The sequence below is a fragment of the Mastigoproctus giganteus genome, chromosome 3 (genome assembly GCF_048544385.1).
Source record: "Mastigoproctus giganteus isolate SK-2022 chromosome 3, ASM4854438v1, whole genome shotgun sequence".
Classification (NCBI taxonomy): Eukaryota; Metazoa; Arthropoda; class Arachnida; order Uropygi; family Thelyphonidae; genus Mastigoproctus; species Mastigoproctus giganteus.
The window spans coordinates 122,223,747-122,240,078 of record NC_143577.1 but is presented as its reverse complement, the minus strand read 5'-3'; the positions used below and the strand labels follow the sequence as shown (position 1 = coordinate 122,240,078).

General features: G+C 40.9%; 1 protein-coding gene across 1 annotated transcript in view; it reads right to left on the bottom strand.

The window, feature by feature from the left end:
• The window catches only part of LOC150088255 (intermembrane lipid transfer protein VPS13A-like), a 3,009,916-nt gene that overhangs the window by 2,099,446 nt on the left and 894,138 nt on the right, over positions 1-16,332 (bottom strand). The window contains exon 25 of the mRNA XM_090370087.1: positions 15,713-15,909. Within this exon, the coding sequence (XP_090226213.1) occupies positions 15,713-15,909 (197 nt within the window). The remainder of the gene's footprint in view (positions 1-15,712; positions 15,910-16,332) is intronic.

Here is a 16,332-nt window from a genome sequence, read left to right as displayed (position 1 = left end):
CCTCATTTTAGAAAGGATGTAGAGCTGCTGGAACTAGTATAGAGAAAATCAATGAGATTGGTAAGTTGAACAAAGGCACCTGTGAGGTGATCTAAGTGAGGTTTTTAAGGCCTTGAATGGTTTGAGCAAGCTCGTTGATGGGACAACATAAGCTAAAATCGAGGAAAGACATTTGTAGAATAGATGTGTGGAAATTTTCCTTTAGCCAACGGATGGTTGTTAGTTGGAACAAACTTTCATCTGTTGTAGTATTATTATTATTTTGGGACATGATAGTGGTTATGACCAATATCCACCAATACTGTAGACTCAAGTTTGAATCCTACCTTGAAAGGGAAAAAAAAAAATCACAAAAGTTACTTCATTGGGCCTACCTCCCCCAAGGTCCATGTGATATCTGGTATCACTCCAATTAACTACCTACCACTGGATGTAAAAGCCAAAGCTAAAACAGGTCCACCTCCAACACTGGATGAAGATGAGTAGTAGAAATATTAAATATACCACATTGAATGTGGCGCACAATAAAGTCATTCACTTTCAGGATGTAGCCAGAGAGGTTGGTTCGAAAAGTGGGAAAGAATCTCCAGTGGATAAGAGTGGAGCAAGTGGTGCTATCTCCTATATGGCTACTGCAACTGAAGGGAAAAACCACCTAGCCCAACCACCTGGAAATGCTTCCAGCACAGCTGCACTAGTGACCACTCAGGAAGGAAGAAGAAGCCAACACAAGAAGTGAAGTATTGAAATGAATACATTCATCATGCAAGAATTCTACAAAGTAAAAAGACTAGAGAGAGACATGAAAATGTATGGGATGAAACTACAAACCAAGTGGTTGAAATTGCTCCCAACTCTTCAGGTCACTGAACAGCAAATAGTAGACTAGAAGAACTTGACAGCTCCTGCAATTTTCGAAAAATCAAGTAGGATGTGAGCAACCAAATACAAACAACAACAACAAATATGGACACAGCAGAACCAGAACTGGAGGAATAACAGGAAATACAAGAACTACAACCGGAGGAGTTGACAAGGAAATGGACAAGATCACAATATTCACAATAGAAGAAGAGTGAAAGAAAATGGAATTCAGGGGAATAGCCCCCACAAAGACCCACACCATACCGAAGCAGGGACCTGATAGAATCGTCTGGCAAATCAGAGACACCTCAATAAACAAATGATACCGGATTATATCAATAACAATAAAGTAACACTATGTGGCCTATTCATGACAGTACCGTCTTTTCACTTGTCACTTGTATTCCCCCTTCTGGGGCATCTCTTGTTACTGTCCAACAGTAGTCAGCAAGCATAGAAGCATTCCACCTACCCTGATATCTTCTTTCCATTGTTGAAATGTCTTGGTGGAATCACTCACCGTGCTCGTCACTCAATGCACCATAGCTGTCAGGGAATAAGTCCAGATGAGTCGAGAAAGTGGATTCTCAGTGACATGTTGCAGCCTAATTGATGATACTTTTCTAGAAGGTTGTTCACAGTCTCAACATAGTTTCCAGCTCTTCGGTTTCCAATGATGTCATGCACAACACTTTTAAAGCTTCCCAAGCTGCCTTCTCATTACCTTGGAGGACATGCTCAATGTTTTCATCCTTTAAAAGTTCACGAATTGCAGACCAAGAAAGATTCCTTCCTTCCTTAACTTTAGCATCACTCAACAGTGGAAATTGTCCTCTCAGGTACTTGAAAGCTTCTCCATCCTGGTTCATCTCCTTAATAAAGTTCTTCATGATTCCCAATTTGATGTGTAAAGGGGGCAGAAGAATTTTGCTTCGATCAACCAGGGGACTGTGCTGGACATATTTTCACCCGGGGTGCAGATTTTCCCTTATAGGCCAGACTATTCTCTTGTAGTGTGAGGACCTAGCTCAACTCACATAGGAAACAGCAGTACTTTGTGTATCTCAGCTGCATGCCCAGCAGTACTGCAAATCACCTTTGGGTCTCCACATATCTGCTATTGGTGGTATTTGTACTTCATTGCTTCCAGAATTAATTTCATATTCTCATATGTCTCCTCATGTGGACATCATCATCATATTTACACTCATTGGAGCGTTCCCCGAGCAAAAGCTCAACAACGCAAATTAACTATTTACATCGACCTATTTGGCCTTCCAAGCTGCAAGGACTCACCCTACTGCTCGGAAGTTTACCATCCCTAGCCCCGTGGAGGCAGGTCGCTAATACCCTTATAATTTGCACCATATTTAAACTCTCTAAGTGTACCTTCATGTGGACAGCATGGCCTAGAGGAACTGAAGAAAGAGCTTTGCCACTGTGGAGCAAAGCAGATTTTAAACTTAGTTTTGATGAGTCTATGAATAGCCTCTAGTCCTGTGGGTTGTGCTCCACATTCAAAGCTGTCATCAAACCATTAACATCACACCAGGCAACAGGGTTGTTTTCACTTTTAAAATATGAAGTCAAAGCATTCTGCCTGCTCCTGTACACAGACACCTTGACATTTGGTTGCAGAAAATTCGACTTTTGGAGCCTTGATCCCAGAAGCTATGCTCTATCTTTCGATAGATCTAGGTCTCGAATTAGATCACTTAGTTCACCTTGAATGATTATGTGTGACTCATTTGGCGACTCAGGTTCTGGTGCAAAATCAGGATCCTATGATGTTGAAGGCCCAGGTTGACCATCATTCCTCACACTGTCCTCATCTTCATCGGACCCCAAAGTGCACTCTTCTGGAGGGTGAGGTACAGGCAGACCATCCCCATTTGCCACTGGTCGGATAGCTGATGGGATGTTGGGGTATTCCACAGTCCACTTCCTTTTATTTGATATGCCATGCTGAAGAGGAGGCACCATGCAGAAATAACAGTCATTTACATGATTTGAAGGCTCCCTCCAAATCACTGGGATGGCAAAAGGCATTGAACATCCTTTGTTATTCAACCATAGAGATTTACAGCATATGTGTTGCAGCAAATATTAGCATTAGCATTAGCATTAGTAGAGGCATTTGATGCAAGAAAGCAAGCTTATGCAGCATCAGCAAAAAAAAAATAAAGTAAAATAAATAAATAAAAAATAACCACTTCCACTTCACCCCTCTGTTCGTTCGAAATACCTGTCCAGCTGAGCCTTAAACTTATTTAGGCTATCAACTTCCACGACAAGGGATGGAAGTCTGTTCCACAACCAACCACCCGCTGGCTAAAGGCAAATTTCCGCACATCTATCCTATATCTGTCTTTCCTCAATTTGAACTTATGCCCTCTCAGGTAATTATTCTGAGCAAGAGGAAGAATCCCATCAGCATTGAGCATGCTCAAACCATTCAAGGCTTTGTACACCTCTATCAGATCACCTCGCTGGTGCCTAGTCTCCAGACACTGTAATTCGCAAAACTTAAGCCTTTCTTCGTAAGAGCACCCCTTTGTTCCATTAATTAATCTTGTTGCTCTTCTCTGTACTTGTTCCAGCAGCTCTACATCCTTCTTAAAATGAGGCCTCCAGGCCTGTATACAGTACTCTAGGTGTGGCCTGACCATTGCCTTATACAAGGGAATAATCACATCCTTATCCCTGCAAAAAAAATTCCTATATATCATTGACAATACACCATGAGCTACTCTTGCAGCCCGTCTGCACTGCTCAGAGAACTTCATATCTGCCTGCACAACCACCCCCAGGTCCCTTTCATTCTCTACCACTGTCAGTGTAGTACCACAGAGTTGATACATTGCTCTGGGGTTGCTATTTCCCATATGTAGTACTTTATATTTGTCAATGTTAAACTAATTTGCCACCTCTCAGCCCATCTGCTCAACCTTTCCAGATCCTGTTGCAGCAGCATAGTGTCAGTAGTGTCCTAAACAACCCTGCCAACCTTCGTATCGTCTGCAAACTTGTACATTAAGCTTGATATACCATCATCAATATCATTTATAAATACAGAGAACAATAAAGGACCCAATACTGAACCCTGAGGGACTCCACTAATAACATTAGTCCACGATGAGCAGTGTCCATTGATTACCACTCTCTGTCTTCTCCCTCTCAACCACCCCTTTATCCATAGCGGCAATTTGCCTCCAATGCCACACTGCTCCAATTTGTGCAGTAGTCTTCCATGTGCAACAGTATCAAAAGACTTTCTAAGATCCAAGTATATAATATCAAAGTTATTCCCTGCATCCAGTTCTTTTGTGACTGCATCATAGTATCCAATCAAATTGGTCAGGCAAGACTTCCCCTTAACAAAACAATGCTGTGTCCGAGCTATAACTGAAGTCTTGTCTAGATGATCCTGCAGTGCTTCTTTAACCAGCGCCTCCATTAATTTTCCGGGAACAGAAGTTAAACTCACAGGTCTATAATTGCTTGTGTCAGCCTTTGATCCTCCCTCGTGAATTGGGGTCACATTTGCACATCTCCATTCCATGGGTACCTCCCCTGAGTCCAAGGAAGCTCTCATAATTATTGCTAAGGGTTTGCTTACTTCCTTTGCTGCCTCCTTTAATACAACTGGATAGATCCCATTCACCCCAGGTGCCATTCTTGTGTTTACCTTCAACAATTTCTCCTCCACTTTACTCTCAGTTATTACAGGATTCTCTAGCTTACTGCTAGAGTTGAATACACCTCTGGCATTCCCCTCGCTGAATAACTCCTCATGTGTGAATCTCGATGCAAAATATTCATTTAGTTTGTTAGCTACCTGAGCAGGGTCATCAACAGTTGACTCATCGATATCAAGTAGACCAATCTGATTCATCCCCTTCCTTCTAGAGTTTACATAAGTAAAGAACTCTTTGCTGTTTTTCTTCGCATCCCTTGTCAAGAATCTCTCGTAATCTGCCTTCGCCTGCCTAACCTCCTTTGTAACTTGGTTACAGATCAACTTGTATCTATTATAGGCTTCTGTGTCACGTGTTAATTTGTATGTATCCCATGCATTTTTCTTCTCTGCCATATGCCTCATTAGTTCATCTGACATCCATTTAGGCATAAACCTTGAACAATATTTCTTAGTTGATATGTAAAGCCTAGTAGCTTGCAAGATAAGTTCTTTCAATGCTTCCCATTTTGAATTTGCTGTTGGTAACATCATCAGTTGATCCCACTGTATAGAATTTAAATACTGTCTCAGTCCATCGTAGTCACCTTTACGAAAGCAATACCCCTTCCCTTTACCCCTAATGGTAGTTACCTCTTTGAGTAACTCCCACTTCAGAACACTGTGATCACTGCCACCTAGTGGTTCATTTATCTGCAGATTCTTAATGCATGAAGAATCACTACTGATAATCAAATCAACAGTATTACTCCTTCTAGTTGCCTCCCGAACATGCTGATGTAGAAAACAATCATCCAATAAATCCACAAAAGCCTTGCTAATGTGTGAGTGACCAGCCCCCAAATTCCAGTCAATATCTGGGAAATTAAAATCCCCTATTATAAGACTCTCTGATTTACTGGCCCACTCTATTTCTCTGTATACAGTTTCTTATTATACTCATCAGAGTCATTAGGCCTATAGCACACTCCTACTCTCAATTTTGATCTCCCAATGCTTATGTCACACCAAACTGACTCGACACTGCACTGTCCAGTGATGTCGACTGGCTTCACTTCCTTGGATTTTATGTGTTTCTTAACTAATAGTATAACCCCTCCTCCCTTCCTATCCTGTCTATCCTTTCTGTAGACATTGTACTCCCCAACTTCCAGTTCTGCATTCGTTATATCTGTGTGACACCACGTCTCTGAAATCCCAACAATATCTGCCTTTGATGTTTTGAGCAATAACTCAAATTCATGAAATTTATTTACTAAACTCCTAGTATTGCTGTATACGCAAGTATACATGCACCTGCGCTTCCTCTTAGCCACTCTTACACAACCCATGTGTTTACTTGTACCCCCATGATTCCCAGCAGTCTCTGTAATATCCTGCATCTTATTTTCCAGGCTGCTGCTCATTCCAATAGAAGTAGTGCAAAAATCACTTTCTCCTCTGACAGTGGCTACTGTTAATCTATTATGAGGTGTCCAGGGTTTGTCTTCATCACCGTGCTCCCTTACAGCCAAAATAATGATAGTAGTAGGCTGTCCTCACAAGTGGAGTCAATTGGAGTTTCTGAGTGGAAAATGTCACATCACCACATACATAAAAAAAATTGTCAACACTGTTAACACATTTATGTAGCATTCTGGTTTTTTACGTAATTTTTGTCCATAAACCTAAAAAAAAAAAAAAAATGCAAGGTAAATGATACACAGAAATAAAAAAAAAACAAAAGAAATACCAAAAAAAAAAAAAAAAAGAAATGGCGTGTCAGTTCCTGTTTCAGTGTTACCAACCTATCTATTCTCTAGACTCCAAAATTCCCTCGTATTCACCAATATTCCCCTAAATCATAAGAGGGGCTATATTGTGGAACCGAGAGCTAACTAAGAGTTTTAAATATTATATTCGTTTTTCCTCATGCTGAAATTAAGAAGGATTGACTATTTTCAAGCCAGAAACATTTTTAGTGTCAGAGGATTGAAAAATACTTTGATACTCTCAAGCAGACACTGCTGACACTCATCAAGAGACTTCACCATTATAGGGAGAGTGCCCAGAGGAAATCAGAGGAAGGTACTGTAGAAGTTCTGGGGTAATCTGTGGAGCAGCAAATTTAGCCATAATGAGCATGCCCCTGGATATATCTAGAAAAGAAGAAAACCAAGAACGTATAAGAGATGACAGAATGGGAGATTTTAGAGGAAGTACAACAGTTAATCAGGAAGTCCAAGAACTGGCGAACCCAAGGAATAGATAACACATAGGCACACAGCAGAATTTACCCAGATAATAAAGCACTCTGACACAATCCCAACATCTCTGACTTACTTACCTACCTGAAAGCTAAGGACAAAAACATCACCCACCTGGCAAAATACAGATAAATCATCTGTCTCCCAAGCACTGTATCACATCCACTACACAGCCTACACTGATTACTTTGAGTCCTTTGGCTCTATGCCCCATAGCTGGCTGATATAGATAATGCAGATCTACAGTCAACCCTACGCTGACACACTTCCTAGAAGAAACCATAGTAAAATGGAAGACCACCATCAAGGTCGAGAACATCACAACCAGACTGATACTCATCAGAGGAGGAAGCTTCCAGGGAAATACTCTGATACCACTATGGTTCTGTATAGCACTCAACCCACTGTCCACCATGCTCAATAATAACAGGTTCTTCCTCTCTAAAAGAAGGAAGGAAGAATCTGTACACCTTTTATCACCTGACGCAGAGATGTACATGGATGTCACCAAACTCTATGCCACAACTGAGAATCAACTCCAAAAGCTACTCTGGATCACCAAAGAGTTCAGCACTGATATCAGGATGCAATTTTGCCTAGACTAGACAAAAGCAAGACCCATGGCCTGCATTAAAGGTACATAATTGGATGAAACTATCAGCTGAAGGCTGGTGAAGAGATTCAACCAATAACAGAGGGAGAGATATACAAATAACTGGAGATGATGCAGGCCCACCAGTTAAAACACAAGAAGATCACGGCCCACCTGACCGAGAAATACCATCAGAGACTGAGAAGCCTTCTAAAATCAAAGTTAATTGTGGGAACATGGTCACTGCCATAAATACTTACACAGTCTAAGTACTAATGTATTCCTTTGGGATCGTAGATTGGACCAACACCAAGGTGGAGGAGATTAAGAGATTGACTAGGATGATGATGACGAAGTGCTGCCAACACAACCCAAAGTCGGCAATCAAAATACTGACCACAGCTGGTTAAGAAGGAGGGAGAGGATTGACTGATCTCACTGATTACTTCCAGGAAAACATGCACCAATCTACCAAGCCATAGAAACATAGACAACCAGCAATAACATTCCACCTCAACAAAGAGAATACACTCATACAGCCAGAAGAACCAAAGACAGAAAGATGGGTGAATAAGACACTCCAAGGCAGGCACTACAATAATGTCCATCAAGACTACATAGATAAGAGAGCCTTGAACTCTTGGCTTACAAAAGGAAAGCTCTTTCCAAGATCAAAGGATTTGCATATGCCATCCAAAATCAGGTAATCAATACCAGAAACTACAGGAAATACATTGCCAAGGATTCCTGAATAAAAGATGATACATGTCATCAATACTAAAATTAAAATTAAAATTAAAATTAAAGTTGCTCAGAGCAAACCAGATACAAAAATATAGATTGTAACAGGTTTAATAAGTTATTTTTGTTATTTTGGTTTTTTTTTTAGGAGCATTAGCAACCAAGGCCATATTGCTCCGGGGATATGCGGTGGTCATTCCCTGACCTTTCCGCATCCTGCTTATTTGGTGGTCACGGGCTTGAACCCCCGTCTAATCAAGAAGCGTGTGCTACGCACTGCTGCTCCTGCCCACCCGGCTACGGAGGGGCCATTTAATAAGTGTCCATGTAAGTGTTCTTTGGGAGGCCTATTGCTGCCAGTTTCTTATGGAGGCTCTTTGGCACCATGCTGGTGGTTCACAGGGTAATCAGGATGATCATTGCTTGTTCCATGTGCCAAGTATCTTTGACTTCCTGTCTTATGTCTGAGTACTTTTTGCTCTTTTCCTGGTATGTTTACTAGAGGTTGCTGGTGTTGGGCAGGTGCTATGTCGATCAGGTAGGTAGCATTCCTTCTTGTCGATGAGGGTTATGTTTGGTCTGTTGTGTGGGATCATCTTGTCTGTTATTATGGCATGGTCCCAGTACAGTCTCTGAGTAGAGGTAACTAGTATAGCCTGAGGCTCTTACTTGTAATACGACACACTTTCATTGATCAGTTGGTATTTTTGTGCTACTTCTGATGTATTATTCTGATGTACTTCTGATGTATCACCCAGCATCCTGCTTGATTGTTTCTGGGATCCGATAACATTGATGACATATGATTAAAGAGGCCTATGCACTCCACATTCATTACTACTAAAATTAAAATTAAAATTACAGTTGCTCAGAGCAAAATGGCTACAAAAATATAGATTGTAACAGATTTAATAATAGGAAATATACACATATTAGATTAGATACATAAAGCTTTCGATTATCTAGTTAACCTTCTTCAGTTAATATGAAATGACAGTTAGAATGGAGGTGTGTACTGACAATCTGGTACATGAAGCACGTGGCTAATTGTTTGAGGTTGAAGCCTGTAGTTGTGATGTATGTGGTGGTGGTGGCCAGCGCTTGTCAATGGACAGGATCGTTGCTTCGGTGATAGGGTGGACTTGACAACCACTGTTCCTGTTCACTGAGGTATTGGAGCATTCGATGTTTAACGATTCCAACCAGGTGCGGCGCAGATAATGGCGGGACTTATCCACAATCACGACATCGCATTGTGGGTCAATGTCGTCGTGGGTTGCCCAGACATGCTCAGCAATAGCTGAGTGCTCCACATCCGCTAAGCGGATTGCTCTTTTGTGTTCGGAAAGGCGTTTTTCGAGCCGTCTCCCAGTTTCCCCGAAGTAGCAGCTAGTACAATCACAGCAAGAGATGCGGTAGACCAATCCGCTTTGTAGCAGGGTAGGGACAGGTGTTTTCACTTTGGAGAAGAGGGATAGTAATTTCCTGCCTGGGAGGCAGGAAATTAATATCCCTCATACGTGCAGGAAATTGCATGTACACTATCCCATGTGATTTTAAGATTCTACAGACCTGTTGTGATAGGTTTGGGTAGTATGGGATAAAGGCGCTCGTAGTTGAGTCACCACTTTGGATGTTTCTGTTGGTCGCTACGTGGTCGCGTGCCTGTAGGTCACACCTGTCAAGGGTATTGATGGGATAGCCACACCTCGTAAGGTCTGCCTTGACTTTAGCGATTTCTGTGTGCCTCTCATTTACAGAGCTAGAGTGTGTCCAGGCGCGAGTTAGCAAGGTTCGTGCAGTGGCAAGAAGATGGCTACGTGCGTGTGCTGACCGGAAGTTGGTAAATTGGCCAGCACACAGGTTTACGATGGACTGTTGTCTTCAAGCATGTGCACTTGCGCCGGACAAGGGTGTCGAAGTATGGTATGGTGTTGTTCGACTCTAGCTTGATCGTGAATTTTATGAAAGGTGACAGAGAGTTGAGGTGGGCTAAGATTCGGTCACCTGAATATCTGGGGATAACTACGAACACATCGTCCACATAGCGACACCAAAAGGCAATGGGATCTGGTACATCTGTAAATGCATGATCCTCTAACTCCTCCATCGCGATGTTTGCCATGACCGAATTAACTGGGGAACCCATGGCTGTGCCGTGTACCTGCTTGTAAATGGAGTCATTAAACATGATTGCACCGCCTGTTAAGCACAGTCTGAAGGCGGTGGAGATATCGTCTGGTGTTAGTTTGGTTCTGCTGCCAAGGGTTTCGTCACTATCTAAGAGTTGTTTTGCACATGTGATGCCAAGTTCTACAGGGATGGAGGTAAAAAGTGAAACTACATCAAACGATGCCATAACCTGATCTTGTGAGATGGATATAGTACTGATCCTTTCTATGAACTCACTACTGTTGGAGACGGTGTTGGTGGTCTTGCCTACTAGTGGAGAAAGGAGCCTCGAGACAAACTTAGATAATTCGTAACTCGGTGAGCCACAACAGGATACAATGGGTCTTAGTGGTGCGGCTTCTTTGTGTACTTTCGGTAGTCCATAAAATTGTGGGATCTGGCAGCCAGATTCACGGAGGTGATTACGTGTTGATTCTTTTATTTTCTTTTGTTTGAACCTGATGTTGACGAGGATGTTCACTCTTGACTCCAATCGTTCCAAGGCTTTGATGGGGGGGGGGGAAACGGTTAAGGGATTGTAAATAGAAGTGTTCCGCAAGAGCAGTAAGGCTTTTCTCTCGTAATGTGCGCGGTTCATTACGACTGTTTGACGTCCTTTGTCCACCAGTAGGATGACGATGGATGAATCCCGTTTCAGTGTCTTAAGGGCAGAAATTTGTTTGTGGCTGAGACTGGAAGAAGCGGGGCGAGCATGGTGCAGAACTGCTGCAGTTTTTGGCGAATTGCGTTTGCCACATTTTCAGGGAAGTGTGTTAAACATGCTTCTACGCCTAAAGCAATATCAGTGATCGGTGGGTTTCTTGGAAGAACAGTAAATTTCATACCCAGGGTCAATAGGTCTATTTGTACTGTAGATAATTGCTTGTTGCTCAGGTTCAATACAAAATCTGTGCAACCTGCGGAAGGGGTATTATGCTGATGACGAAATTGATGGGATTCATTAATTAAAGCATTGAACTTACGTTTTTGACGTGCACAATAGCGTTCAAATTCTCTGACGGCTTGGTAGCACAAAGTACGGATTAAATTGGTGTAAATAGGATCGGGAACTAGACTCCTAAGTTCGACCAGCAGGGCTGCTTTGTTCGTTGAAGCATATTGCAAGTTTCGATGAAGGCAGCCAATTCATATGCTCAGGGTCTTGTAGCTGAAGTTGTGACAGGCACGTCGCATGCACTCGTTAGGAAACGGTGGTTTGTAAAGAAATCCTTTTGGGATAACTCTGTTTGATTTGCACCTGTGAGCAAATCTGAGATGTTGTTTGCCACGGGCTATAAAGATGAAATCCTTTTGCAGCTTCACGACCATATCATATGTTGGTTGGCCAAGAACAGTCCGAATATGATTAAAGAGGCCTATCCGCTCCAGATTCATTACTACTAAAATTAATATTAAAATTACAGTTGCTCAGAGCGAAACGGATACAAAAATATAGATTGTAACAGGTTTAATCATAGAGAATATACATATATTAGATTAGATACATAAAGCTTTCGGTTATCTAGTTAACCTTCTTCAGTTGATATGAAATGACAGTTAGAATGGAGGCGTCTATTGCCAATCTGGTATGTGAAGCACGTGGCTAATTGTTTGAGGTTGAAGCCTCCTCGTCAACAGCTGGCTCAAACAAAACAAAATAACAGAATCAACACGTAATCACCTCCGTGAATCCGGCTGCCAGATCCCACAATTTTACGGCCTACCAAAAGTACACAAAGAAGGCACACCACTAAGACCCATTGTTTCCTGTTTATGAATTATCTAAGTTTGTCTCGAGGCTCCTTTCTCCACTAGTAGGCAAGACCACCAACACCATCTCCAGCAGTAGTGAGTTCATAGAAAGGATCCGTACCATATCCATCTCACAAGATCAGGTTATGGCATCATTTGTAGTTTCACTTTTTACCTCCATCCCTGTAGAACTTGCCATCACATGTGCAAAAAAACTATTAGATAGTGACGAAACCCTTGGCAGCAGAACCAAACTAACACCAGATGATATCTCCACCGCCCTCAGACTGTGCTTAACAGGTGGTGCAATAATGTTTAACGACTCCATTTACTAGCAGGTACATGGCACAACCATGGATTCCCCAGTTAGTTCTGTCACGGCAAACATTGCGATGGAGGAGTTAGAAGGTCGTGCATTTACAGACGTGCCATATCCCATTGCCTTTTGGTGTCGCTATGTGGACGATGTGTTTGTAGTTATCCCCAGAAATTCAGGTGCCCGAATCTTAGCCCACCTTAACTCTCTGTCACCTTTCATAAAATTCACGATCAAGCTAGAGTCGAACAACACCATACCATACTTAGACACCCTTATCTGGCGCGAGGGCACATGCTTGAAGACAACAGTCTATTGTAAACCTATGTGTGCTGGCTAATTTACCAACTTCCGGTCAGCACACGCGCGTAGCCATCTTCTTGCCACTGCACGAAACTTACTAACTCGCGCCTGGACACACTCTAGCTCTGTAAATGAGAGGCACACAGAAATCACTAAAGTCAAGGCAGACCTTACAAGGTGTGGCTATCCCATCAATACCCTTGACAAGTGTGACCTACAGGCACGTGACCACGTAGCGACCAAGAGAAACATCCAAGGTGGTGACTCAACCACGAGTGCCTTTATCCCATACTACCCAAACCTATCACAACAGGTCTGTAGAATCTTAAAATCACATGGGATAAAGTGTGTGCAACTCCCAGGCAGGAAATTACAATCTCTCGTCTCCAAAGTGAAAACACCTGTCCCGACCCTACTACAAAGCGGATTGGGCATCTCTTGCCGTGACTGCACAGCTGCTACTTCGGGGAAACTGGGAGACGGCTCGATAAACGCCTTTCCGAACACAAAAGAGCGATCCGCTTAGCGGATGTCAAGCACTCAGCTATTGCCGGGCACGTCTGGGCAACCCACCACGACATTGATCCACACCGCAATGTCGTGATTGTGGATAAGTCCCGCCATTATCTACGCTGCACCTGGTTGGAATCGTTAAACATCAAATGCTCCAATACCTCAGTGAACAGGAACAGTGGTTGTCAAGTCCACCCTATCACCGAAGCAACGATCCTGTCCATTGACAAGCCCTGGCCACATCCACATACATCACAACCATAGGCTTCAACCTCAAATAATTAGCCACGTGCTTCACGTACCAGATTGTCAGTACACACCTCCATTCTAACTGTCATTTCATATCAACTGAAGAAGGTTAACTAGATAACCGAAAGCTTTATGTATCTAATCTGATATGTATATTTCCTATTATTAAACCTGTTACAATCTATATTTTTGTATCCGTTTTGCGCTGAGCAACTGTAATTTTAATTTTAATTTTAGTAGTAATGAATCCGGAGCGCATAGGCCTCTTTAATCATATATCATCAATGTTATCGGGTCCCAGAAACAATCAAGCAGGATGCTGGGTGATACATCAGAAGTACATCAGAATAATACATCAGAAGTAGCACAAAAATACCAACTGATCAATGAAAGTGTGTCGTATTACAAGTAAGAGCCTCAGGCTATACTGAATAGAGGTAACTATACTAGTTACCTCTATTCAGAGACTGTACTGGGACCATGCCATAAAAACAGACAAGATGCTCCCACACAATAGACCAAACATAACCCTCATCGACAAGAAGGAATGCTACCTACCTGATTGACATAGCACCTGCCCAACACCAGCAACCTCTAGAAAACATACCAGGAAAAGAGCAAGAAGTACTCAGACATAAGACAGGAAATCAAAGATACTTGGCACATGGAACAAGTAATGATCATCCTGATTACCCTATCAACCACCAGCATGGTGCCAAAGAGCCTCCATAAGAAACTGGCAGCAATAGGCCTCCCAAACAACACTTACATGGAACTGCAGAAAGCTGCAATCATGAATACCTGTAGGATAATTAGAGAGTTCCTTGATGAACATAATAACAATGATAATAGCAGTAACCAGATACACTTGGTACTAAGTGTATCTGGTTACTGCTAGATACACTTGGTACTAATATCTGGCAGAAAAAACCCTATAAAGGAATAAAAGTTTTATAATAATGATAATATGCTTCCCACACATTCTATCAAATGGAATAGCTATTATGTATTTCACTGTGTAACATGTTCTGAAAGCTCTGTTTTCAGGAGACTAAAGTTTGTTTTGGAAAAAAGTTAAAGAAATAAAAACTTTAAGTTAATGCTCTGTGCCTGGAAAATACTAAACCAAATTCATTTATTAATTGCTTGCTTTAAGCATTTTATATGCTATATAATCTACTATTTATGTTGGAATGCCATGTGTGTTTTCTTGTTCGTACATTGAATACTTATATAAATGCCTCTCTGTCTTATTTATGCACAAAATATAAGTTGATAGGTTGAGCATCAATCACATTCAATATGTGAAGAGATAGTTTAGAAGGTACTCCAACAGAGGTCAGGTGAAAATATTTAATATATTAGAGACAGCTTGCAGCAGTATGGTTAATTTCCTAGTGGAAAATTCATTCTTAAAACTCTAAGCAGTTTGGTGTATTTTTTACATAAACTGCTTGCGGATTAAGATTGTCTATTAGTCTATTAACAAATTAACCACATCTGCAACTAGCTATCTCAAATACATTATATCCATTCTAGGAGTCTTTTATTTGAAAGTGCTTATCATATTATGTTTGGGAATCATATTTGGTTCACTGTTCAATAAATATCCATCATATATTTGGTTTACAGTCATTAAAAGGAAAAGTTTTGATGCTCGATCTGCACATTTTAGCATGCTTGGAATATTAACTATATCCAAATTCAAGAGGTAACAAAAAACAAAGCTCTCACATAAGCAGGGAGATGGTGTACAAAACAGATCTTGTCATACTTGCTCGAATAATGCTTAAAATTTAAAAATTACAATTTTAAATTAATGAAGAACAAATGCATTTACTGCAAATTACATTATTCCTTTTTTTTTTTTTTTTAAAACTCATATCGAATTATATACAAAATACACTGTACACCCCACTTATGTAATAAATTTTAAGGCAGGACATTGTTTGTAGTCTTCTGAATTGTGGCAATAAAAAAAAGAATAATTTTTTTTCAAAAGTACATTTATGTTTTTTAAAATTATGGATTTCACTGCAAAATGCAGAGTTTTATACTATTTCTAGCCTTTGATCCAAAAATTAGAATAGTATACTAAAAATACATCATGCAACTGCTTGCGATACCTCTTTTGGTGATGAATCCGGAGGGGTAATATGGGATCAAATTTTATGGTCTCACATTTTGTCATTTTCTTTATTGAAAATTAAAAATAACCAAGACTCAAGTCTTTTTTAAAATAATGGTTAACTATTTCTTTAGCTTACCTGTAACTCTGATATCAGAGAGGTCTAAGTCAGTGTCACATAATTTAACCTCAACTGTATCGAATCGTGATGAAATGCTAAACTTAGTAGCACCAGGAGGTATTGGAGGGTCAGCAGGATGATGAAATATTAACAGTGCTGAAGTTGGAAGAATGTCAGGGAAAAAAGACTTCTGATATGAATCTTTTGGCTTCAATCTATTGCAAAATAATGCAAAAAAAAAAAAAAAAAAAAAAAACACTAAGCAAATACAACTTAAAATTGCAATACTTTAAAAAAAATATATTTTAATTGGGTGTGCATTAACAAATACAGCAATACCTCGCTTAGAATGGCTTCAAACTGCATGGGTTTCACTATAACAGGGTTTTCAATTAAGTTTAAGTCGAAAATTTACTGTACATATTAAAACTCATTCGATAGCCTAGACACATACTCTACATATATGCTGCGTTATTGTAGCCTAGGTATGCATACATATATGCTGCGGTGCCAACTCTATTGTCTCACATGCACATGTGCCAATAGCTCCCATCAGGCAGTCAGTGGCAGCATGCAACAGTGTTCAGTATTCTTAATTCTATCCTGATGAGATGACATGATAGCTTTCCAAACTTTTC